Source organism: Branchiostoma lanceolatum, chromosome 13 (assembly GCF_035083965.1).
Source record: "Branchiostoma lanceolatum isolate klBraLanc5 chromosome 13, klBraLanc5.hap2, whole genome shotgun sequence".
In the NCBI taxonomy this organism is placed as follows: Eukaryota; Metazoa; Chordata; class Leptocardii; order Amphioxiformes; family Branchiostomatidae; genus Branchiostoma; species Branchiostoma lanceolatum.
Window position 1 is genome coordinate 8425808 of NC_089734.1, and position 22266 is coordinate 8448073.

A 22266-nucleotide genomic window follows, 5' to 3' on the forward strand; every position below is an offset into this window, starting at 1 on the left:
GCACCATGTGAATATTTGTAGCTATCAGCATCCATTTTGTCATAGTGTTCAATATAATTGGAAGCAAAGCTCAAGATGCTTGTCTGAATGTCAAAGTGATTCTTGACTAAAACACTAGAGTCAGTTGTGTCAAGAGTATTCCATTCAAAATTTGAGGTGGAAGTTGTCAAGAATGACTGCCCCCCATCAACCTTTCATATGGACTAGCCCTAGAAATACAATGTGAAACCTACTCCTCCTCTGATTGGTGTCCGTCTGACCACGCCCTCCTGATGGGGATCTCCTTGGTGGGTGAGGACATGGACGGCGGTCTTCTCTCCAGCAGTTCAGCAGATCCATTACTGTTACAGAAGGTGTAAAAGTGGGAAAAGTTAGGGTTTAAGTGCTATCCAGTAGTGATACATATTCATCTGTTGAATTGATGATCATGGTAATCTTCTGTTAGAGATCATCATCATCATCATCGTCATCGTCATCATCATCATATCTTCTTAGAGATGATCATACTATGATACAAAACTTCTGCTATCGAACAACAGTAACATAATTCTATCAGTTAAACATTAGATACTAGGCTAGGGTAACCCATTTGTTCTGTTGAGTATCAGATCACTTTGAATTAGGACACATCTTCTATCACTCTACGGCTCTACAAATGTAGCTGGATTGTAAGCGCTATTTTTTTGGCACAGTACAAACGTTTGAATACGGTCAGAGATTTCAGACAGCATCTACTATCTCTTGTCAGTTACTAAAAAGAAGTTGAATTGGTATCTAACCAAAATGATGAATTGACCTTCTGTTTTCTTGAATGAAAAGTAAAATAGGAAACATAATGGCCTAATATAGCTCTATGAGGAGAAGCAAACACTACTCACATATTTCTCAGCCCTGGGGCGGAAAAGGACTGAGACTGGCGCACGAGCGACCTGCGGATCTCTTCGTTCCGGATCTCGTCCTTGATGACATCGCGTGTGATCCCCCCGATGGTTCTCCTGGCGTACCTCTTACTGGGAGTCCTGAAGAAAGGATTCCTTGATTGTCGCACAAGGGCACAAGTGTCGGGGATGAATATGTGGCAAAGCGTGACCAACGAAAAGCCAAGCAAAGCAAAGACAACGAGAAACATGCGGACATGGATGGGTTGTGACACGTACAGCGCAACCGTATTACAGGAGCACAACATTTCCTAAATGCTACAAAGACACTGGTGTAAGAGTGGGTAACAGAAACAACCGGTTACAGTGGTTATGTATTATGTTATGTCACAATGGCATCTCACACTGACATGTGCCTGCAATGCAAACCTCTAAATCCTGTTAATGTGAGTAGCACAGGGGGTGATTAAGGCAGTTGTATCTGCATTTGTAAGTGACATACATGTACATTGTAGCTCATCAAGTCCATCTTGGCCGTTTACAAAATCTGCCTGGCTATCAGCAAAGTTTGCATACTGAGCTCCTAATACGATTTCTAAAGATGATACTACGTATGAGCACAGCAGTAAAGTGAATGGTCTTTTATCTGTAAACTGTAGTGTAAATGTGGTGTGTTAGTCTATTACAAGACATGTTGGATGCATTTGTGTGGTGTGTACCTGTTAAATGTTCTGTTTCTGTTCCCTTCTTCTTTGCCAAGTTCTATTGTTTGTCGTTCCGTTCTTCCACTACAAGAGAACAACAATAGGAGTAATTCATGTATTCCTTTTGTTCAATCTACCAACACCAAAAAAACTGTTCCAGTAAACTTCTGATGTGTGACAGGGAACACATCAGGCTAAACTTACTTGAAAAAATCAAAACATTATCATTCTAATGTTTGTAGAAACTGTAATGTTTACGGTCAGTGCACACTCATTAATGTAAAATCCTTTGTTTTTCTTTCCATGGCCCACAAATCTCCCATGCCATGCATATGTAGTACTGCATACCTTTCAACTCAACATAATTCTGATTCCAACAAAGGTTTGATATTCTTTGTTATAAGAACACGTTGATTAATCCTGGGGAACATCATGCTTCAAGGGTGATAAGAAACCTTTGGCCAACTATCCTAACATGCAAAATGATGCACACATGTTGCAACGGCACATAACATGGTCTAACAAACAGCAAACCTACCTTGACATGGACCAATAAAGATCATAAGAGGGGCTGAATGAAATCATTTTTTGGTTGTAAATTTGTACCTATTTTCAGTCAACTTGTTTGGAAACTTTTACTTATGATTTTTTTAAGCGTAGAATCACCCTCTACTCAACAGTTTAGTTGGCTTGGCATAATGGTTGGAGCGTTGGGCTCAGAACCAATAGGTTTCTTGACATGCCCCAACGTTGTGCCCTTAAGAAAGGCACTTAAGTTAAAACGATAATCCTACCATGGCGGTAGAGTGACGGCCACCGAGCCTCTTTGGCTAATCTGTCAAAAGTGTGCAAAAAAACACACACAGATCTGATGCCAATGTAACATTTGCCACTAAGAGCTGTAATTCTTCCCCCAACATTTTCAGCCTCCACGATCTTTGATGGTCCGTGCCTTGGTTTTCTCCGTGCACTGGAATGAAGTGTGAGAGTTCCATGCTACTCCACCCCCTTCTACCTGACTCACCCACCTATATCTATACTTGGACCCCAACTTGAACATATGGAAGAGACCCCTGGAATAGAATGATTGGGAAGCTGTCTTTCACACTTTCACTCTTACATTCAGGTATTGGGTGAAAGTAGCGAAGACAACTAACTACCCTGAATACAATAAACGGTAATGTGAAGAAAACAGAAACGAACAAGAAATTTCTGTTGCAAGGGAAGACATGATAATCAAGAAGCTTTGTGGATGGAAAAACACTGTCCTGATGGTGTGCATGTCAATCATATTTTCAAACGAATTGCCAGCCACACATTAGGGTCCAGTATACATGTTTCAATTGACCATCAAGTTGTTGGATTTTGCCTCCCCATAATACAATTTTGTTTCTGATGCCCTTATCCACTCATTATAGAAAATCTTTTGATGCCCATATCCACTTGCTCTTTTCAACAAGCACGATGAACAGTGGACCACGGCTTAATGTCCCGTTCTAAAGACTGCGACCCTAGCGTGCATGTCGGGTGAGCGACAAACCCGGGATTCAAACTCACTGCTTCTTGGTCCAAAGGCAGGGTCACTTACCACTGGACTACTCTTTGAACATTCACACATACCTATATCTGTACTTGGAGCCTAGTTTGAAGAGCGTGAGCATGTTGCGGCGGGAAGGCAGCTTGGGCGTGTCCAGGCGGAAGAAGGTGTGGTGCTCCACGCAGGACTTCCACAGGTTCTTACAGGCACGATAGTTCGCCAGGTTGAAGCCGATGGCGTTTTCTCGGTCGTCGTTCTGTGCAGCGCAAACAATATTGCAATATCCGTGAATAATTTCATCAGGTTGGAGAATCACTGGGTAACAATTTTCTTCACAGTCAAGACATACAATCAGACCATCTGTCACCTTCCTCGAGGCAATTTTGACTGGTACTATTGCACACTGCACTTTTGGGAATGCATTGTAAGCAGCGATTGTAAGCAGCGACACCTAAAAACACACTTATGATAGAGTGTAGTTTACCACAGTGGCTATTCAAGCATACAAAAATTGATTGAAGAATTTGGATATAACTTTGAAACATTGAGTGTAGATAACAAGAAACTCACCGGTTCTTTTCGTAGCTGGAGAAAGAACTGTTTTCTCTTGAATGAAATCTTCACAATTTTGGCCCTGTGCAACATAGGAATACAACGTAAGGCAACAGTTAACAAACGTGTAAGATTTGTTTCTGCACTGCACACTCAGCATGGTCAGCAACCTACTACACTCTACAGCACTACAACTACACATGTGGGCAGCCTGGAACAACCAGTGGTGGCGAGGTATTGGTGATGTGATAATTTGTCAGAATTTGACTGCAAAAGTGTCATTTTTTTACAAACTGCATTATTGTGACAGGCCTGGCGGCCTTCTACAAGGTTTTGAAAGAAATGTGTAGATTCTACAACATATCCGCAGCAAAGCCACACTTCAGACACTGCACATTTGTGGTGAGGCACATGTAAATGGTATCACACCGCTGTACAAGATGTTGGTATCACACCTCTGTTGGTGATGTTCAGAAAACATAGCTACAGTGTGTCACACAGATGCACTGTTTGGTACAAGTAAGTGTCTGGACTCTCTTTCTCAGTCCCAGGGATATTTCCACACACATCCTGGCACAGAGATAGATAAAAGGCACCATCTACATCTACGGCAAAACCAACCAAACTAAGGGAAAGCTCTCACATGTGTCTGGTATGGGGTGAGATCGAACTGCTGGCACTCTCCCTAGGGTGAGAAAGTGGACGGCAGACATGCATGACTCGTGGCTACACTACCGCTGCCTTGCAGATCCAACATAACATAATTTGTTGATGGGTGGGGGTTGGGGTGGGGAGTTATCATGAGGAACAGGACAGGTGATTCACTTGAGACAATAAGATTTTTTGGGGAGGGTAAGGGTATGAGGTGGTCTGCAATGTTTCTTAGAAAGGACAGGTAAGAATTTAAGTTTGGGATTATAATGTAGCTTGGGGATGGTTGTAATTTCAAGGATTGTGCCCATTAAATTCAAAGGAAATAGATTTCATTCATGCCTAAGATAAAGGACTGAGAATATAAGAATGACTTAAGAATTAACTTAAGGCTTAACTTAAGGGGGAGTTGCTAAAGATGCAATAGCTGCAGAGCCTTTTCTAAAATGTGCTAGACTGGACAATGCCATTATCCCATGTTGTAGGATGTTTCATATGACAGTGAGTAGACAGTGACAAGTATAGGTGAGGTAAATAAACTGAACTGTGTGTAAAATATTGTGTGATGAAAGCAACATCAGCAAGGGTACATTCTTAGGTGACTACAGATAAATATCACAGATACCAAAAGTGAGATGACAATAAAAGAGACAAAAAACATCATCAGCTTCAACATCTGAGGACTGTGGGGTGGGGGTGGGGTAAAGCTGTGAGAGGAAGCTTCAATATCAGTGTTTACCAACAGACGAATACACACAAAAAAGAGCATGGAAGACGACATTGAAGGCAGCATTGATGACAAACTGCAAACGTGGATGAAATTGATAATTTTGTACTTAAAATAACCACCTTTTACCTTTAGAACTCTACATTCATTGTAAACTTGTGCATGTGAATGAATGACATGAGAAGATCGACAAACATAGGTCACAATGTGAAATGCTGTTGCATAGATCGACAAATCAAATCAAACAGTTACAGTGCTCGATTGTGCAAGATTACCTGGCTGATAGACTTGTCTGCATGTTATGAGAGCCCCCATACTTCAAAGCATGGTACTGCAACTGTAGCAGCATTGGCCTAAGTTCCAAAATTAGTAGAATACTTAAATTGTAATATCACATTCACCCGAAGCAGAAACTTTTACCAAACTGACTTTCCTGTTTGTACACTACTAGAAGACTGACCATATCTTGTTGTTTCTTAGACTCTGACATTGTTTCTCACCATGAAAATGTGTTAATCTTGACTCCGTTTTGGTAAATACTGATTCCACCTGCCGTCACCCCCAGCTGGATCTCCAGGTTACTTTGGTCCTATGGAAAATAAACAAGTGAATAAGAAATCAACTAAGCAACAAATTTGAAACATTAACACGCAGTTGACAAGAACACACAGAAACCAAACATGTGCAACGCCATGCATATCCAAGTGTCACAACATCACGTTGATAACAATGTAACATATCTGTGGCAAAATTCCAAAGAAAAACATTTGGCCATGCATTACAGAAAGAAAACCACAAAACATTCTGAAACAGAGATGGCAACATTACATCAGCAGTGAGGATACAACATCCCCAGAATTCTTGCAAAATAATAGAAACTTAATTGTTCAAAAACTTTTTCTTTCTTTATATGTTAAAATGGCAATCTATGTAAAAGCAACAGTTTTGAAAGAAAAGATATCAAACATCTTTTTGAAGCAATGACTACAACAAATTTGAGAAAATGAGACAATATATAAGAAGGTTAATCAGACTGCTTTGCTGATCATGAGCACACATCATTTTTTATGTCTGTTGAAAAGTATTCTGGGGGGGTTGCATTTGTCTCTTAGACCTTTGTGCATGTGATGCAAAAGCAGTGAAAAGTGCTCAAGACTAAAGTTCACTACGGGGGACTTCACGTCTACTCTACGTCTTCTGGGACCCACAGTTTTCTACACAAGAAACACTGTGGGTCCCTGAAATAAGGAGAACTCACCGAGAGGCTATGGTTGTACTGGAAAGAGAGAGAAGGCAAATAAAGATGTTAGTTGGCATGCGAGCAAGCCAGTAGACAACCCAACCACCACTGAATATTACTTCAGTAACTACTATTCCCCCAATTCTAGGTAGACAAACCCTGCACCAAAGTGATGGTTTTAGATAAAGGATGCAGGAAGTGTTGAAAGCAAATAGCCATTTTGATGAAGCACAGGGTAAAAGTTGAATCACTACAATATAGAATGGAAATGTAAAGAGCTGAGAAAAGCTGGCACAATCACAACCTATATTGGAGTTTGTTAGAAAAAGGAGATATTGTAGAAAGTTTCAGTTTGGCAAAGGATGGGGACATCCTAGAATAGCTGGGCCTCTCAACATTGATGTGATTTTCTTGTCAACAAATACTAATGCTTCTCTAGCACTACAATAGACTACATGCATAATTTTCATTCCATGTACAGCAACTAAAAAACACCAAGCAGTAGCAAACTTGAGCACACTTTCTTCAAATCAAACTTCACGCAATGTCATCAAAACTAATCTTGCACCTACATGTACATTGTAATATCAAGACTCAACATTGGAACTTCTGGTGATGGTCATGCACTTTAAGCCGTTCCTACCTGTTGGAAAGTTACCATGTGTGTAAGACCTCTCTGTCTTACCCGTGCATAATGAAGGTCAACTCCGTAGAACTCCAGCCTCTTGGCCCGGTCCAGGTAGTTGAACTCTGACTCTGATGGGGGCTGACCTCTACAAGGTTCAAAGGTCAAGATAATGATGGTGATGATGAAAGGTCAAGTCATACATTAGATATACACCATACTGCTTGTAAGTCATCCAAAGTTTGCTTGACGGACTATGCATACACTGTAACGATCCTCAGTGTTAAGTCATTGCATCTCATGCAGTAATTTTCAGATCCAACAGGGGGAGCTTCAAGGAAGGCATTCCTTGACTCTTGATGTTATCTTCTCACAGCTTGTTAGAATAACAGACTTACAAACTATGATGTGGCAACTTTCAAACAAACATTTTTACTATTATCAAATGTAACAACTTCAAAGTCTTTTATTCTGCGATGGTTGCTATTCAATTAGACCATTTCAAGTTTTAACTTTCCCTACAGACTTGACTGTATTACACCTGTACAGTACTTACACGTGTCTCTTGTGTAGTTCCTCGACTTCCCTCTCAAACTCTGGGGACTGGTTGGGCACAAATCTGAACTCCTGCAGGTAGCCTGGCAGGTGTTCGGATGGGTCGTAATCACCCAGTTCAGCTGGAGAACAAACAGACAACATTTGAATGATTTTCCTCTCTTCCCCACCTGCTGGAAATAGAACATCCTAGAGAGAGATATCTACAGCAGCCGAACATCAGTCTTTGCCGCCTATATCTGATTGATCACTCACAGAGCAATTTGTATCCAATGAAAAAGAAAACCAAGTTTTACTGACATCAATAAAACATATGAATCATGTGTCAGATATAACCACAGAACACTGGACCATCCACATAAACCCATTGTGACAGTCGGCTGAAGAAGAGATAGCTAAGGGGTGGTCTAAACTGGAAGAACTCTACCCTAGTCTACTATACATATGTAGTACATTAGCTACTATCATCACAAGGTGTAAACTTCCATTCTTACATTGTGCAGCGTAAGATGCCAACAGGGAAGCAGTGTGTGGGGAGCAGGGTAATCTGGAAAAAAACAAAACAAGAAAACTTGTTAAAAATGAATTTTCAGGTTACAATGCATATTTGCATAAGTATTGTTCAATTGGCTCACAACTAACTACAGGTTCTTATATCTGATCATGGCTAAGTTCAGATAGTTCAAACCATGCTCATATCTGTGGAACAACTGTGAACATTGAATGCAAACTTTTTACTCGACTTATAGAACATTTTAATGATGACTAGATTCTGGATTGTGGTATTCATTTTCCTTTATTAGTAGCCAGGTATTCTAAGATAAAGGTATACTTTTTGTATGTATGAATGTATGTCAAGAGCATAAGTTCAAATGACAACAACCTACCTCCCTTCAAGGATGTCCTTCTTCAGTTGTAGGAAGAAATGGTACCTAAAGAAGAAGACAAAACACAATGATTCACTTTTTCACTCTACTGTCTACATGTAAAAGAAGTGATTTTTAACCTTCTACATACTGGAGTAGCCTTTTGGCACCAAAGTTGTATTGGCTACAGGGTTAGGCAGCAGGGAGACGGTTAATATAAGCATGTACCATACATTCATGACCAAAACAGGCAGTTTATATGATCACCGCCATAAAGACACAGGAAGAAGAGTAAAGTTATGTTGGTGAAGGTTAGAGATCCAGGTAATAAGATACGCCAAAAACAGTTACTCAAGCAACTGTATGTATTTAAAAAAAATTAATGTTAGTTTCCTTACCTTGTGTACTCTTCCTGTAGTTTGCTAGGGTCTGTTGCATAGAACTTTACTCTGAAATACAGACTGTAGGGAGACCCCGCTAGAGAGACAAAGAAAACAACATGTTTTTTATTAGCAACATTGACAACACATTTATAATGGTTAGGCATCCAGGAATGAATAATAATATGTAATATTCTTCAATTCAAATTATACCACTGGACAAAGTTTTCTGAGAAACAACATGATATGTTTTAGATGCCATCCGGGATCCTTCTACAGTGGTCTAAGTTAAATGTAACTGTTTGCAATCAGGTTTTTGTTCATATTCCATAACATCTGAACGAAAACAGTTACCTTAGATAATGAAGAGGTCAAAGTCTGAAACGTCTGTTATTTCTCAGAAAACTCTGTCCATTGGTATAGTTTGAATTCAAATAATATGAAGAGTTTCCAGACAAAATCCAGTCTCAGTTCTACATATGATACAATGACGGCCCCTACAGAACCAGACAGACACACATGTCATGAAATATTCAACAGGAAGTTTCTCTGATATTCAAAACTCCTGGCTTACCCTGGGAAATCCTCCCATAAAGGAGAATGAACAGCTTGTATTCATGTTTGATACACCAGGGCTTTACTGCTGTTGGAATAACCTATGATCATACTTTTGCCTTCTACGTAGGCAACTACATGTACAAAATATGTGAACATGTAAACATGTTTGGATGGTCGAACCAAGTCTAAACAACTCTGGTCATGAAGAGTTTGAAAATCTTGTGATACTTATGGTTATCTTGAATGAATAAGAATTCTCTAAGTATGGAATTTTAGAAGAGATCTGGGGTGCAAAAATGAACCATTTGTAACCATTTGGGATGTACATTGTGTCAACCAAGTAATGGCATCATGTCTTATTAGGTGTGACAAATTTCAAAGACTGATGCTTTTAATGCCTTATAATCCTGAAGCCAAAAAAGTTTTGCTGGTCGTCCATCATAATGTATCTACTTGATGTGAAATGGTGTTGGATTATGCACCATTCAGTGTCCAGGGAGACATCCAAATCTTTGTGTGGGCGGACAAAATGAAGATGGACAAAATCCTACATCAGGGACCATGGGAGATTTATATAATAAACTTGCATGTGCACTGTCAGTGTGTGTACATTTTCTTATGTTCCAGAGGCTTTCCTATTATGCAAACTGTTCCAGAAAGGGAACAAATTCCCTGCAGCCTACATGTATTATCTACTTGACTGTCAATTTGTAGAACAAGCAGGTATTTCAGACATTTGAATGACTGAACAAGCGGGATCTTCGTAACCCTCATTGCTGCTGTCGTCAAGTATTGGGAGACTCCAGGCTTGGCACCAAAAGCTTTCATTCATTCATATCTTGCCGCTCCAAACCAAAAGCTTTGATAATAAAGAACAGTTTTGTTCTACCATATGGTGCTATAACTGTTGCTATTACTGCTATATATACTTATGCTGCAGCATGTTCTGTCAAAATAAAGTTCTAAAATGTATCAGCAACATCGTAGGCTGGAATATTCTAGCAATTTTCTCTGGAGTCAAATAGGGACAAACAGTTGGTAGATTGGGCTTCTGGTGGGAAAGGAGATTAATCTTTATCTTTGTAACAAGTGGTGGGAGGATTTGTAGTACATTACTGAAGAGGAGGAATGTTGTTTGGGGATCATACTCACTTCTGATCTGCTTTCTGATGGGTTTGTGGGCATCAAGCCATCTCTGTAGGCGGAAGACAAGCAATACAGTTACACTGGGAAGTCCTCCGAAAAGTATGAGGCCTTCTTCAAGGAAATACTACAATATACAGTACTACAGTATAAGGAAATACATTCAATATATATACACAAACACAGATGGTAATACTATAATAGTTGTAAGGCAATTTTCTAATGCATGATTTTGATATGCACATGATACAGTAAAAATCTATTTTCCAGCCTTATTTTACGGGAAACATCTAACTTAAAAGGTAAATTTATATAAAAGTATGTCTACAAATGTAAGACCTTCTCATACTATAGATTTAGTCTTTGAATTGCAACAGAATTACAATACAAATGTACATTGTGGCACACAGGCAGCTGTAAGCCCATAGTTAGCTAATGACTACAGTGGGCCAGTATCTAAGCATCTTTACCATCTGTTCTGGAATGTCATCTTGGAACATCAGACAAAAGTAGTCTCTCTCCACCAGGTCCAGGTACTTAAACACCTTGTCTAATAGCACTCCGCCCTTGTCTTTCTTCTGCAAGGGGAAGAGACAAAAAACATTCAAGTAATTAGTTTATATGCAAGTTCATGCCTGAAGGAGGAATTACATTGTAGAAACATAGGGCACATACATGTGACAATGAACAGTGATTAACATCATCGTATGAAAGAGACTACTAAAATATTACTGTTGGCTATATCTAGACAGGTTAGGTTTGACTTCTTTTTTTGGAAGCAGAGGTAGATGAAAAATCCAACTTTTTCTCAAATTTGTGGGTCCTGTGATTTTAAGAGGAAAGTGGCTTTCTGTCCTTGGTTTGTCCTTGAATTTGAGGTGGGTGGTGGTGACGTCTTTAAACAATACAGTCCTTGAAGTTTAAATAAAATGAAACTTATAAGAACAACATTTGTAGAATGTTGCTGAGGTCATACCTTGGTATAATTTTACTTTAATTCTCATATTTGAAGACACATGGTGCAAGTTTGAAAATGAAGAAGCTTTAAGAAGATACTTTAAAATCTGCGTACATGTAACTAGTGTTCCGACCTCTTTCCCACCTAGGCACTCAGTAGTCAGTGTTAGATAAATGGTATGATAAGAAACCACAGCATAACTAATAGGCTTTAGTCTTTGTGGGCAGAATAATTGAAAAGCCATTAAAATAAGGTAACCACTTATGTTCATTGGCACCAAATGAACAAAGTAACGACACTAAAAGAAACATATCTTCAGAGGAACCTAACACACATTGTATTCTTAAGAAACATATCTTCAGAGGAACCTAACACACATTGTATTCTTAAGAACATTATTAATGTCTAACATTGTTCTTAAGAATGTAACATCCTTAAATTTGATTGAGACTTGTTAAAATCATTAGTAATACACTATCTCGACATAGTGTACAATTAGGTACTAATGATTTTAACATGTCTCAATCAGATTTAAGGATGCCAAGATTATATTGTAACAAAATCTGCTTTCAATCTCAAACCTCTGTTAGCTAGAGACCCATTAGCCTCAGAGCAAGGCGGAATAAGGTCTACAAGAGGGACGTGTAAGTGGATACTGTACATTACTTCAGCAGTGATGAACTGACAGATAGGAAACCACACCAGTGAAGGAGACATGTTTTATTCAAAGTCCCGTAAGTGTTGGAATAACATGAACCATAATGTGTTTTCTGTTGCAGGCAATAGGTATGGGTATCATGCAAGGGTGAGTGAGATAGGATACTTCAAGGCAATTAAATGATGACAGGTGTTAATGGTATTGGGATAGCAACAACAAACAAACAAACAATCAAACAAAGCAGAGATGGCACATGTAGTTTTAAGGTAATATCTTTTCACACCTAACCTGACTTTTCAAGAGTTTGTCTTTGATCATTTCTAGTTCAGGTCAAGTTTCTAATCATGAAAAGTTACCAACGGTACTATCATGGTTTATGTTATTTCAATACACAGGACTTACTATGTCACTGGAAAAGGGATGGTTGCAAAATAACACCTGGTTTGTCTATAGATGTGTCTGTAACAATTCTACAAGGTTGGGCCAGCCCTGGTGTTTTGTTTGGGATTTGCAGAACTGGAAGAACTAGGTCTTGGTAGGCAAAACAACATACCACCATACGTACATCCCCCGAACACCATGATTTTGTACCAAACGATTATCACCCAGAAACTTGACAGGCATGTATATGCCTCCATCACACTTTATTTGACATTATGCAGCCTCAGCCTTTTACGTTGTCGCACCGTTCTATTTACCCTACAGCACACTGCTTCCTCTCGCAGAAAGGTCACTATTTACAGAGCTCCGCTGGCTGTCCACATAAGGCATATCTGGGATCTGACATTTCTGTGAGTGGCTTCGTCTGGTGCAGGAAATATCCCCAGAATGTCAGGGGGGATCGTGTGAGTGAAGGCTATTTCCTGATGGGATTTATGATGCCATTAAAGGTCCTGGATTGAATAATCAAGCACGATTCTGAATGGCTGTCAGATAAGGTAAAGCAGTCACTCTCAATTGAGGCCAAAGGCACTTAGAAGTGATACAAAAGTTGTGTTTTAATATTGTACAAAATCATATCAAGGTGCTACACTTTGTGTTGATTGATTTCTTTGACAAGTGTTTTGCATCTCACAGCAACACCAAACTACCATGACTTCAATATTATGATATACTGCCTTTCAAAGTATTGATGTCAACCATGTACAACGAAATTGATGCTGGTTGAAAACATGGATAGACGACTGGGATATGTCACTTGGAGATATGTCCCAAAAGGCATATCAAATAATTCACAATTTAAGGCTACTGTTTTTCATCAAATTCCATACAAACTGTAGGATTAATGTAAGCTGCTTTACAGTATTTTATCTGCTTTGCATTGAGGCTACTTTGGATGGTGTTTGTCAGCTTTTACTTTAAGCTACAGGCTATGTTTTCAAGCCACAAAAATCACCTGTACACCTTCCAGCTTTCAAAATCACAGTTGCAAATTAGCAAAAGTTTTCAATTAGGCTTTAGGAGAAAGAAGTTCATTCGATACTGGTTTCAATTAACATATTGGGCACAAATCCCAAAGAAAATGTGGCCAATCTTTATCAACTAGAAAAGGAACTTTTCCAACGGAAATGAATACAACGTATCTAAAAGTAATGTTAAACCAAGAGGTCCTATAGTATATATACTGTAATAAGGTATAAATAGCAAAAGAGTGTAAGGCCATCTCCTTGGAAGTCCATTAGACTGACACCTACACAGTGTCTTGTGGCAACTACAACAGGTAATTATGCTGTGGTTGTGCAGGGAATTATCCCATAATCAACACCAGCAGCAGGGCATTACGTTGTCACCAGGGTGTTACCCTGTCTGCTACACCTGACTGGGTGTTGTGATGGAGGGGGGAGGGGAGCAACCATTGTATTCCTTATCAGGGTGGCAAAGCAAGTACATTCCATCCCAAAGTTACTTCTAGCCACAAATGGACTATCCCCAACATCACCCCACTCCAAAATGGAAGTTTCTGAACTACAAGAATTGCAAAGGCCTTTTAGGAGGATCTGCATGGGGGATCCCTACAATGCTTTACGCTGAATTCAGAAGAACCCCCAGTATATTACGCTAAAATCAAGGAAGGCAATCACGCAAAATTTGGTCACCTTGCTACGAATTAAGTGGATAAGGCAGACTAGGCCTTCCCTACAAATTACAGGAAATAAAAATAGGCTGCCTATGCCTTACGGAAAAGAGCATTCAGGCCCTCTTTTAGAACAAGGAGTTCAAATCGAAATATGAAAATAACTTTCCTTTCATTACCATTCCAAACCTACTTAGTTGTACTAGTAGACAACATTGTCTCTTATTCTGTAGTGTGAAATTATGAAAGCATGCTAGAATTTCCTCCACAAAGTCGATACACAATTGTGTACTGGCAACTTAGTGGGATATCCAAAAGGTTGCAAACTGCCGTCTTTCCTGGTTTGAAGTACTTCCTACATCACATTCAGACCCCCCACAGACTTCAGCTTTCTTCTAGCTGTCTGCATATCCCTACTTAGGGCACTGCCAACAAATCTGCCCTAACACTCCCAGAATAAACCTTTGTAACTCTTCAAGGGTCGTACCACACCGCTGTCAATCACAAACAGAAGAGAACACAGGCTTGACCAATCCATGGTCACGCTGATTTCCCTGTGAGAGCCAATGGGAGGGACCGATGTCACTCATTACTTCTAACTGGTTTGGTCCTTTATGAGAAATTAATTTCTTCCTGAATACGGAGATGGAAGAGTCAGGAAGTGGGGAGGATGTAAAGGCAGGATGGATACAGGGAGGTTACAAACATAGTGTTCCTCTTGTACACATCAGAATCTTAAACTATAACTTACCATAGTATAATCTTAAACTATAATCTTAAAGTATACGTACAAAAACTGGAGTCAGGCATCAATGAATTGTGACACTGCTTTGGAACATTGATTGAAGAAATATTCTCTCTTTGAATATTTGGAATAAATAAATATCTACAATGTTGCCTTCCTCATTAAAATCTAAAGGTTTTATGACAAAGATTTTCTTGTCCCTGTCTTCAAAAGTTGAAACATGTGTTTAATATGACTCAGACCTTTCTGACAACGGTGAAATACAATATGATCATTTTTTAATCCATATCTTATGTAAGAGCTCAAACTTCTTGAATACTGTTATCAGAATATAAAACATATAAATATCATTTTATTGTTGTTTTCCATTTTTCCATGTATGTGCAGAGAGTGATTAGGGCAAACAAGATACTAGCAGTTGTTGCTTGGAGACCAGGCACCAAAGTGATTCAAACTACAAGTAAATGTAAACCCGACTTGTCAAAGAAACATACTGTGAGGACACACTGGTTATCTTTCCAACCATCTGCTGGCCTGGGCTCTAGTTTCCTTCCAGCCTGGCTACATTGTGTATTCTCCAGTTGTCTCTTACCAGGATAAATCCACAAACCCAAGACATAGCTGACCTTTTGGAACCCTGCCTGCCACAGAAATAGACCTCCTCCTCTTCATGTGGGTCTTACACTGGCAGGAAGGAATCATAACAAAGGGACCGGGTTCAGGGGAAGGGCAACGGAAGTATTAGATGGAGAACTCTTCAGATGCGGCCGTTACAGTGTATGGCTCTAGCCAGTGTCTGACGTTCCGTCATTGGACAGAATTTTGCTAGGTTTGATGGACAAATTTTAAGACTATTCTGCCAACCTTGACGGACAAAAATCGGTGGGGGAGAGATACAGAAACATCCAAATTTGAATAAACGCTAGAAACATGGACTACATTTGTGCACAAAGACGAAAAAAGGCCTTTTAATATTTTTCCGTCGATGAGAATTGGGAAAAAATTCAAGCTGGTTACAGCACTGTTGAAGTGAAAAACTGAACTGATTAGGTAATTCCAAGAGGAACCTAACTGTAAGAATTGAATAGTTGAATCTTCTGTTTGATAGATTTCCATTGGGAAAAGGGCCATCCAGATGCATTGACCATGTGCAGCAAACACGCAAGATTTCATGCTTGCTTTACGGCAATGGCCTAATTGGTAGAGTGTTCGCCTTGCATACGGTAGGTCGTGAGTTCGAACCCCGGCCGGGTCATACCAAAGACTCTAAAAATGGTACATACTTCTTTCTCTGCTTAGCACTCAGCATTTGGGAAAGAGTATGGAAGTTAAACACACACATCACTACCAGCGGACCAGCCCCCTGCTGTAGTGGCTTGCACTTGTGTGGCCCAAGGGCTTCGAATGGGAGATGGGCGCCCCCCTACGCATCTTCGATGCATGGGACCACTTTAACTTTAACCTTTCTTCTTGGAAGTCAGGACCACCTGTATTACAGACAATACTGAACCATTACCTCAACATATTTCTTTTATCTCTTCCTCTCTATACTATATTGTAATAGGGAAAACACAAGCTGTGCAGGGATGTTAGCCAACATAGCTGCTTATAAAGGCATTCTGCCAAGCAAACTCACTGTGCTAGCACTACAATGAGACAATGCTGCACACAGTATGATGTTGTTTAAAGCTATCTAATGAAGCATATTATAGCATACAGTTCTACTCTACAATAGCTCTAGTAAAATACAAATTGTTTGAGACATCAATCCTAGGTACTTGAAGGCATGACCATTTCTAGTTCTTGTCTGAGCTGAGCTGGTATAGGTACTTAAGAGCTAGTAGTAGTACATGTACATCTACCAGATTATTATCTATTCTCTATAGCAGGGTTCTAGCCAGTTTGAAATTTTTCTCTGTCATAAAGATTCTCATGGAAAGAAAGATCCTACAAATCGTCTTTTTTTTCCATCATCGTGTACAAATTTCTGTTATTTATTACAATTTGAACATTTCTATACCCAACAGTGTTTGTCCGCTAAGGTTCATGGAATGGTTTTAAATTTCTTCTGTCATGCGCAGCGAAAGTCTGTCAAATGATGGCATGACAAGCACTGGCTAGAGCCCTGATCTACAGTAATGATCTCATAATGTGTTACTTACAAAGACTTTGAAGGTCTGCACTGTGTCATCCAGCATGTAGACCTGGCACTGCACCTCGGGGCGATGTTTGTCCCGCGCGATCTCCGACGCACGCACATTATACGTCCCGCTGGAGGAGCCGAACATGTTCCTCCGAGACATGACAATGCCGTCCTCCCGTTCGCTCTCCTCGCTGACGCTGCTGGCTTCTGCAAGACAGAAAAATATCTTTGGTCAGATTTCAGGGCTCGAAATTCATTTTTGAGAATAGGTGCCCTGGTGCACCTAGCCTCAAGATTTAGGTGCACAGAAAAAATTGGGTACACATCAAAACCTAATTATAAACCTTATTACCTCTCTTCAGAGCTTGAATCTAAAATTCTATTAGTACATGTGCTAACTTTATAAACAAGGGCTAGAAGAATCATGGTTTTCCTATGTTTAAGACTCAGAAATGTCTGGAACATGCTGTATACTACTGTACCATACTTCCTCTATCAGTCTATGTACAAAAGCTATATAAATACAAATGTATGTAGGTGCACCAGTACACTAAAAAATTAGGTGTACAGCTCTAATCTTGGGTGCACATGCACCCAGTATTTCGAGCACTGGACTTACAACGTTACCTATTCATAAGACGACATCCTATGCTCCATACAGATATCACAAGGCAGGCACATGGTTATTATTAAAATACTTACATTCCATAACATCTCACAGTTCCTTTATGGGGACAAACCAGTTTAGGGGCCATGTGTAAAGATGTTTGATTCACTTTTCTAGTTTATCAGCCAATTTCATATTCATTTTTCCCTTTCCTAACTTTGGTCCATAAAACATATTAAGGAATTTCTGAAGGTTGAGCAACAAAATTCTGTGCATTATACAAAGGTGAAATTATCAATAAGCTGCTGTCTTCCTTTCAAAAGATGCGCATGTCCTTGGCCGAACTAGACATGCCAGTTACGATTGTCAGCTGCCGCTCGTTAACGAAGGATATACAAAACTGTTGTCCACAATACTGTAATGCAGAAATGTCCGCGGTGTTTTATGTTCACGGTTTTCGTGGCTACCGTTTCACCGCAAACTTAAAAGCACCGCAAACATTTTTGTTCAATACTGTAGCAGTATGTGACTATAGCGCTGTCGCCAACTAAAAACCACCACGGACACTCGATTTTTGCTTTAGCGCGAAATAAAAACCACGCTAACTTCAATGCATTTACAGTATCTCCTGTCATCTTACAACAGAAATGACATCAGCCAAGAGACAGACAACCCCAGATAATGATCTAAATTGTAATTGTAAAGAAGGGACCTTTGGCCTTATCAGGCTCCCGCTAATTATGGGTAGACTTACAGAAGATCACTCCTCTCTCACAGCTGGTAGGGTGATAGTAAGCTGTAGGTTCAGCCCTAATTACATGGTAGGGGGGGAGGATTTCTTCCAAGGACAAAAGGTGTTTTACTTTTCTGTACAACTTGCTACACACGACCTTTTGCTGGGACAAATAAAGACTGGTTCTTCGTCTGAAGAAGCTAACCATGATGGTACAAAACACAAAGTTGAAACTTTTTGTGACAGGAACAACTTATTCTGTTTCTCCTATTTGTTACAAAGATTTTACATACTCAAATAATAATGAGCGAGAGTAATTAAAATAGTTTTCAAGAAGGTTTTGGGTGTAAAATTGTACTCCTTCTAGAAGCACTTTCAAGATAATTTTAAGCAATACATTGTACAGCCTTGATGCATCTTCATTACTATATCAACTGTTAGATCTCACATATATCATATTATATTATTATATCATATTATTATGAGAAATGTAAGAGTACACTATACCTCCTGGCAAACAAGAATAGACAAGAACATTCTGGATATCTTTCTACCACATTTCTGCTTAGAAAATATAAAGATTGACAAAGGGTTGTTAATCTAATCTTGATGATCTCTAACCTTATTGAATAAACTATGCTTCACAATGATACTATGATAAGAGTTGTTGAAAACCTAGCCTTCACTGATTGCATAATTCAACTTGAGAACATTAGGTTGGTTGACTAAATCTTAACTTGACAAAAAGTTGGCTTTCTACAGCAAGGAATGTATGTACTGGAATACTTTACTGTTTGTTGTATATGTATATGTATACATTGAAACTTTGGGATTGTGTCCTTATTTGGAGAACATTCTGAAAGTTACAACATGTAACAGTGCGTGAAAAATGCAGACCAAAGCCTAATCTAAATAAGACGGGGATGTTTTTTTCCAAGAAAACAGATGTTTTAGAAACAATTTTCTTATAGGTACCCATGACAAAACCATGCAATTTTCCAAGTATGCAGGATGAGTTACTTACTATACCTCCCAAACATAACCATATAATCTTATAATATCCATACCAAACGGGTAAACAAAACACTGACAACTAAAATTGACATGAATCAATATATATATATACTCTTGACTTCAAGATTTCACACAAATGAAAAAAGACAAAATGGGACAAATGTATTTTTTAGTTTTCCAATCTCAGAGTCAGAGTGAGACGAAGCATTACATCACACAATATGCAAATCTGGCACATTAAGGGAATACCCTCACCAGAGAGGCTATAAACATGCTAAATCGTATGCAAAACTATATCAATTTTCCTGCTAAATTCTGCTAATACAAAGCTCCTTATGAATCATACAGATCTGTTGGCAGTGGTGTAGTAGGGAACAGCCCAAGTTGTAGACACAACAGGAAGCCGAATCATCGGCCACGCTGGTGGGGCTAGGTGTGTGACTTACCATTGTTGTCACTTTCATGCTCAAACAATGGCGTTTTCTCCTCGCCACAGTCGGGCTTTCCCTCCGAACTGTCCTCCGTGTATCGTGCTGCAGGCATTTCCAGAAGCGTCCGCAGCCCGCGGTCGGTACCCAGCTGGTTCTACCGTCCAATAACGCGTTCGATTACCCGCGTTTTGTGTGGGAGAGTGAGACAAGCTGGACGGGAGAATGGAGTCACCCTTCCCTTATCAGTCACGCTAGGTCTGCCCCTCCAGCAATTCAATTACAGATTCTAATGAATTCTGATCCCGGCATGGAAATGGGTCAAATGTATGCAGCCCTACAAAAGAGCCGTCAGAGAGGCAAGCAGGCACACCACCACCAGACAAGTCCAATGTCGGGCTCACGAGTACAGGAAGGCTAGGAAGTGATGTGTGCGGAGAGGAACTCCCTTGACGTCACAGTTTGTGGTGGTTGTGTTGAGTAACAGAGGTGTGAAGGCAGGTGATTAGACAAGCCCCTCCCAGTTTTACAAGCCGCTGATTGACAGTTACGTCAACTACACCGACTCTGACTCAGCAGGACCGACGGACCGTGCCCTGCGATTGATAAGAATGTATACGGTCCAGTGCAAGTATGCCACTTCATAAGGTCAAAATGTCCCTTCACAGCAGTCACAGTTTACCTGACACAAACATAGATACACTGACCTGGTGTGAAAGACATGTTAGATGTAGACTAGAACTTAGTAGAAGACAAATTTGGTTCAATCAAAAACTAATGCACACAAAATATCAACATTATTTTAACCATACTGTCCATAGCTTTTGATGCTACATGTACATACAGTGATAAAAATATATTTCTCGTAGTCTTAAAATTCTGATGTTCTTGTTCTGTAATTTCAACATACAACACAAAAGAATATCAAGTTCAACACCGACATTGACACTTATGATAAACCTTTATTTCACTAGGACCAAATAAAGACATGTTCCCCTTCCTACTGTACTAACTTTCACCATATGCAAGTAAAGCCTGGCTGTATTACTGTAAATGCTGAAATGTTTGCAGCGGTTTATGTTTGCAATTTTCGCGGTAAGCTCTTTGCCAGGAACTTAAAACCACCACAATTTTTCTTCCCCCCTACCTTCCCTCCTTTCCTACCCCTTTGTCTATTATTGTCTCAAACACGAAGTCAAAGCCACCGCGAATACTCCATTTTCTCCCTACCGCGAAATTAAAACCATGCAAACTTAAATACATTTACAGTATTTGTAGTCCCTCCCCTCCCAATAGGTCCATAAAAGAGGCAAATGACCAGGACTATGATTAACTGGGAGTTCATTACAGGACAATGGGTGGTGGCTATAGCAACACCATGATCTCTTTACATATTCATTGAAGCACGCTGGAACAGTTTTTGTGCTCAGTCTTAATATTCCTGACAGCAAGTGCTTCTAATTCAGTATCAGCAAGGATATCATATCCTACTAGCATATATAAATTTGTCCTTGGTATCGGTCTTAGTTTTTAATTGACGTTTGGCATGTATGTACTTGAATAAAACAGGAAAAACTAAATATTTTGAACAAAATACCACATCCTCCCTTGACACAGCATTCTAATTGACTCTAAGGAAATAGTAAACATCTTAAACCATTTCAGAAGTGTAAATTACTTCTGATGGTCTTCGGATGTTGTTATTTATATATACTTACCTCCTTGAGTATCTACTGTATAGCTATATTGGCTACAGGAAAATAATACTTTCTGCTCAATATTGATTTTGAGAAACAAGACTGAATGATAATCCAAAAAAAATTATCTCAGAACTTTATAACCTTTTGTAACATTTTCTAACCATAGCCTCATGCCATATAAAACTTCCTGTGAGGCAAAATTACCATCAACACAAGTGAGTTTACACTTTGAAATCCTAGAAATCAGCAAGGAGTCAATACTTGTTTACAAAGTTACAGTCGTGATTTAGACTAGTGTTCCCACCCTACAACAGAGGACTCTGCAAATGGGATGAACTGAACCAAAACATGTACATGAAAGAAAACACTGAGATATGGGAAACATGTCGAGAATTTGAGGAGATCGGATGTGTGTTTAACTGTATCTCTTCCATAGAAAGGGCACTTCACAAACCACTTTTCCTGATAGTGTGAAGTTATGTAGAAAATGTATGGAAAATTAAACCGTAACAAAGATTTACCATTTCTATATTCCCATACATTAAAGTAACAATCTCTTTCAAACAAACGTGTACAACCAAAAGAACAACACACAAATCAAACACTACTTTATTTTTGCCATCAAAGTTTTTTTCAAGCAGGCTATGAAATGGCTGGAATTTTGGAATGCCACAGGACTGAAATGAGGGAATGCTTAGCAGCACAGTCATCTGAAGGAACATGTAACTTACGTCAAAGAAATGCCCCGGAAGTGTTTCTAAATGCATTTAGGAGTGTGGAAGTAATAGCC

At 39.4% G+C, this 22266-nt stretch overlaps 1 protein-coding gene across 15 annotated transcripts in view; it reads right to left on the minus strand.

The window, feature by feature from the left end:
• Positions 1–22266, minus strand: part of LOC136447401 (tyrosine-protein phosphatase non-receptor type 4-like) — a 53031-nt gene that overhangs the window by 21998 nt on the left and 8767 nt on the right. For 3 of the 15 annotated variants that reach the window (XM_066446311.1, XM_066446310.1, XM_066446304.1), the window contains 16 exons: positions 17014–17201; positions 10887–10994; positions 10426–10468; positions 8734–8812; positions 8357–8401; positions 7964–8016; positions 7471–7591; positions 6933–7062; positions 6308–6325; positions 5550–5638; positions 4315–4356; positions 3690–3753; positions 3203–3375; positions 1598–1666; positions 879–1034; positions 234–341 (listed from right to left, as the gene is read on the minus strand). In XM_066446311.1, the coding sequence (XP_066302408.1) occupies positions 234–341; positions 879–1034; positions 1598–1666; positions 3203–3375; positions 3690–3753; positions 4315–4356; positions 5550–5638; positions 6308–6325; positions 6933–7062; positions 7471–7591; positions 7964–8016; positions 8357–8401; positions 8734–8812; positions 10426–10468; positions 10887–10994; positions 17014–17154 (1439 nt within the window). In that variant the 5' untranslated portion in view covers positions 17155–17201. Of the gene's footprint in view, positions 1–233; positions 342–878; positions 1035–1597; positions 1667–3202; positions 3376–3689; positions 3754–4314; positions 4357–5549; positions 5639–6307; positions 6326–6932; positions 7063–7470; positions 7592–7963; positions 8017–8356; positions 8402–8733; positions 8813–10425; positions 10469–10886; positions 10995–17013; positions 17202–19794; positions 20232–22266 lie in introns of those variants that run through there. The other 12 variants (XM_066446299.1, XM_066446297.1, XM_066446298.1 and 9 more) reach the window with 12 other exon arrangements.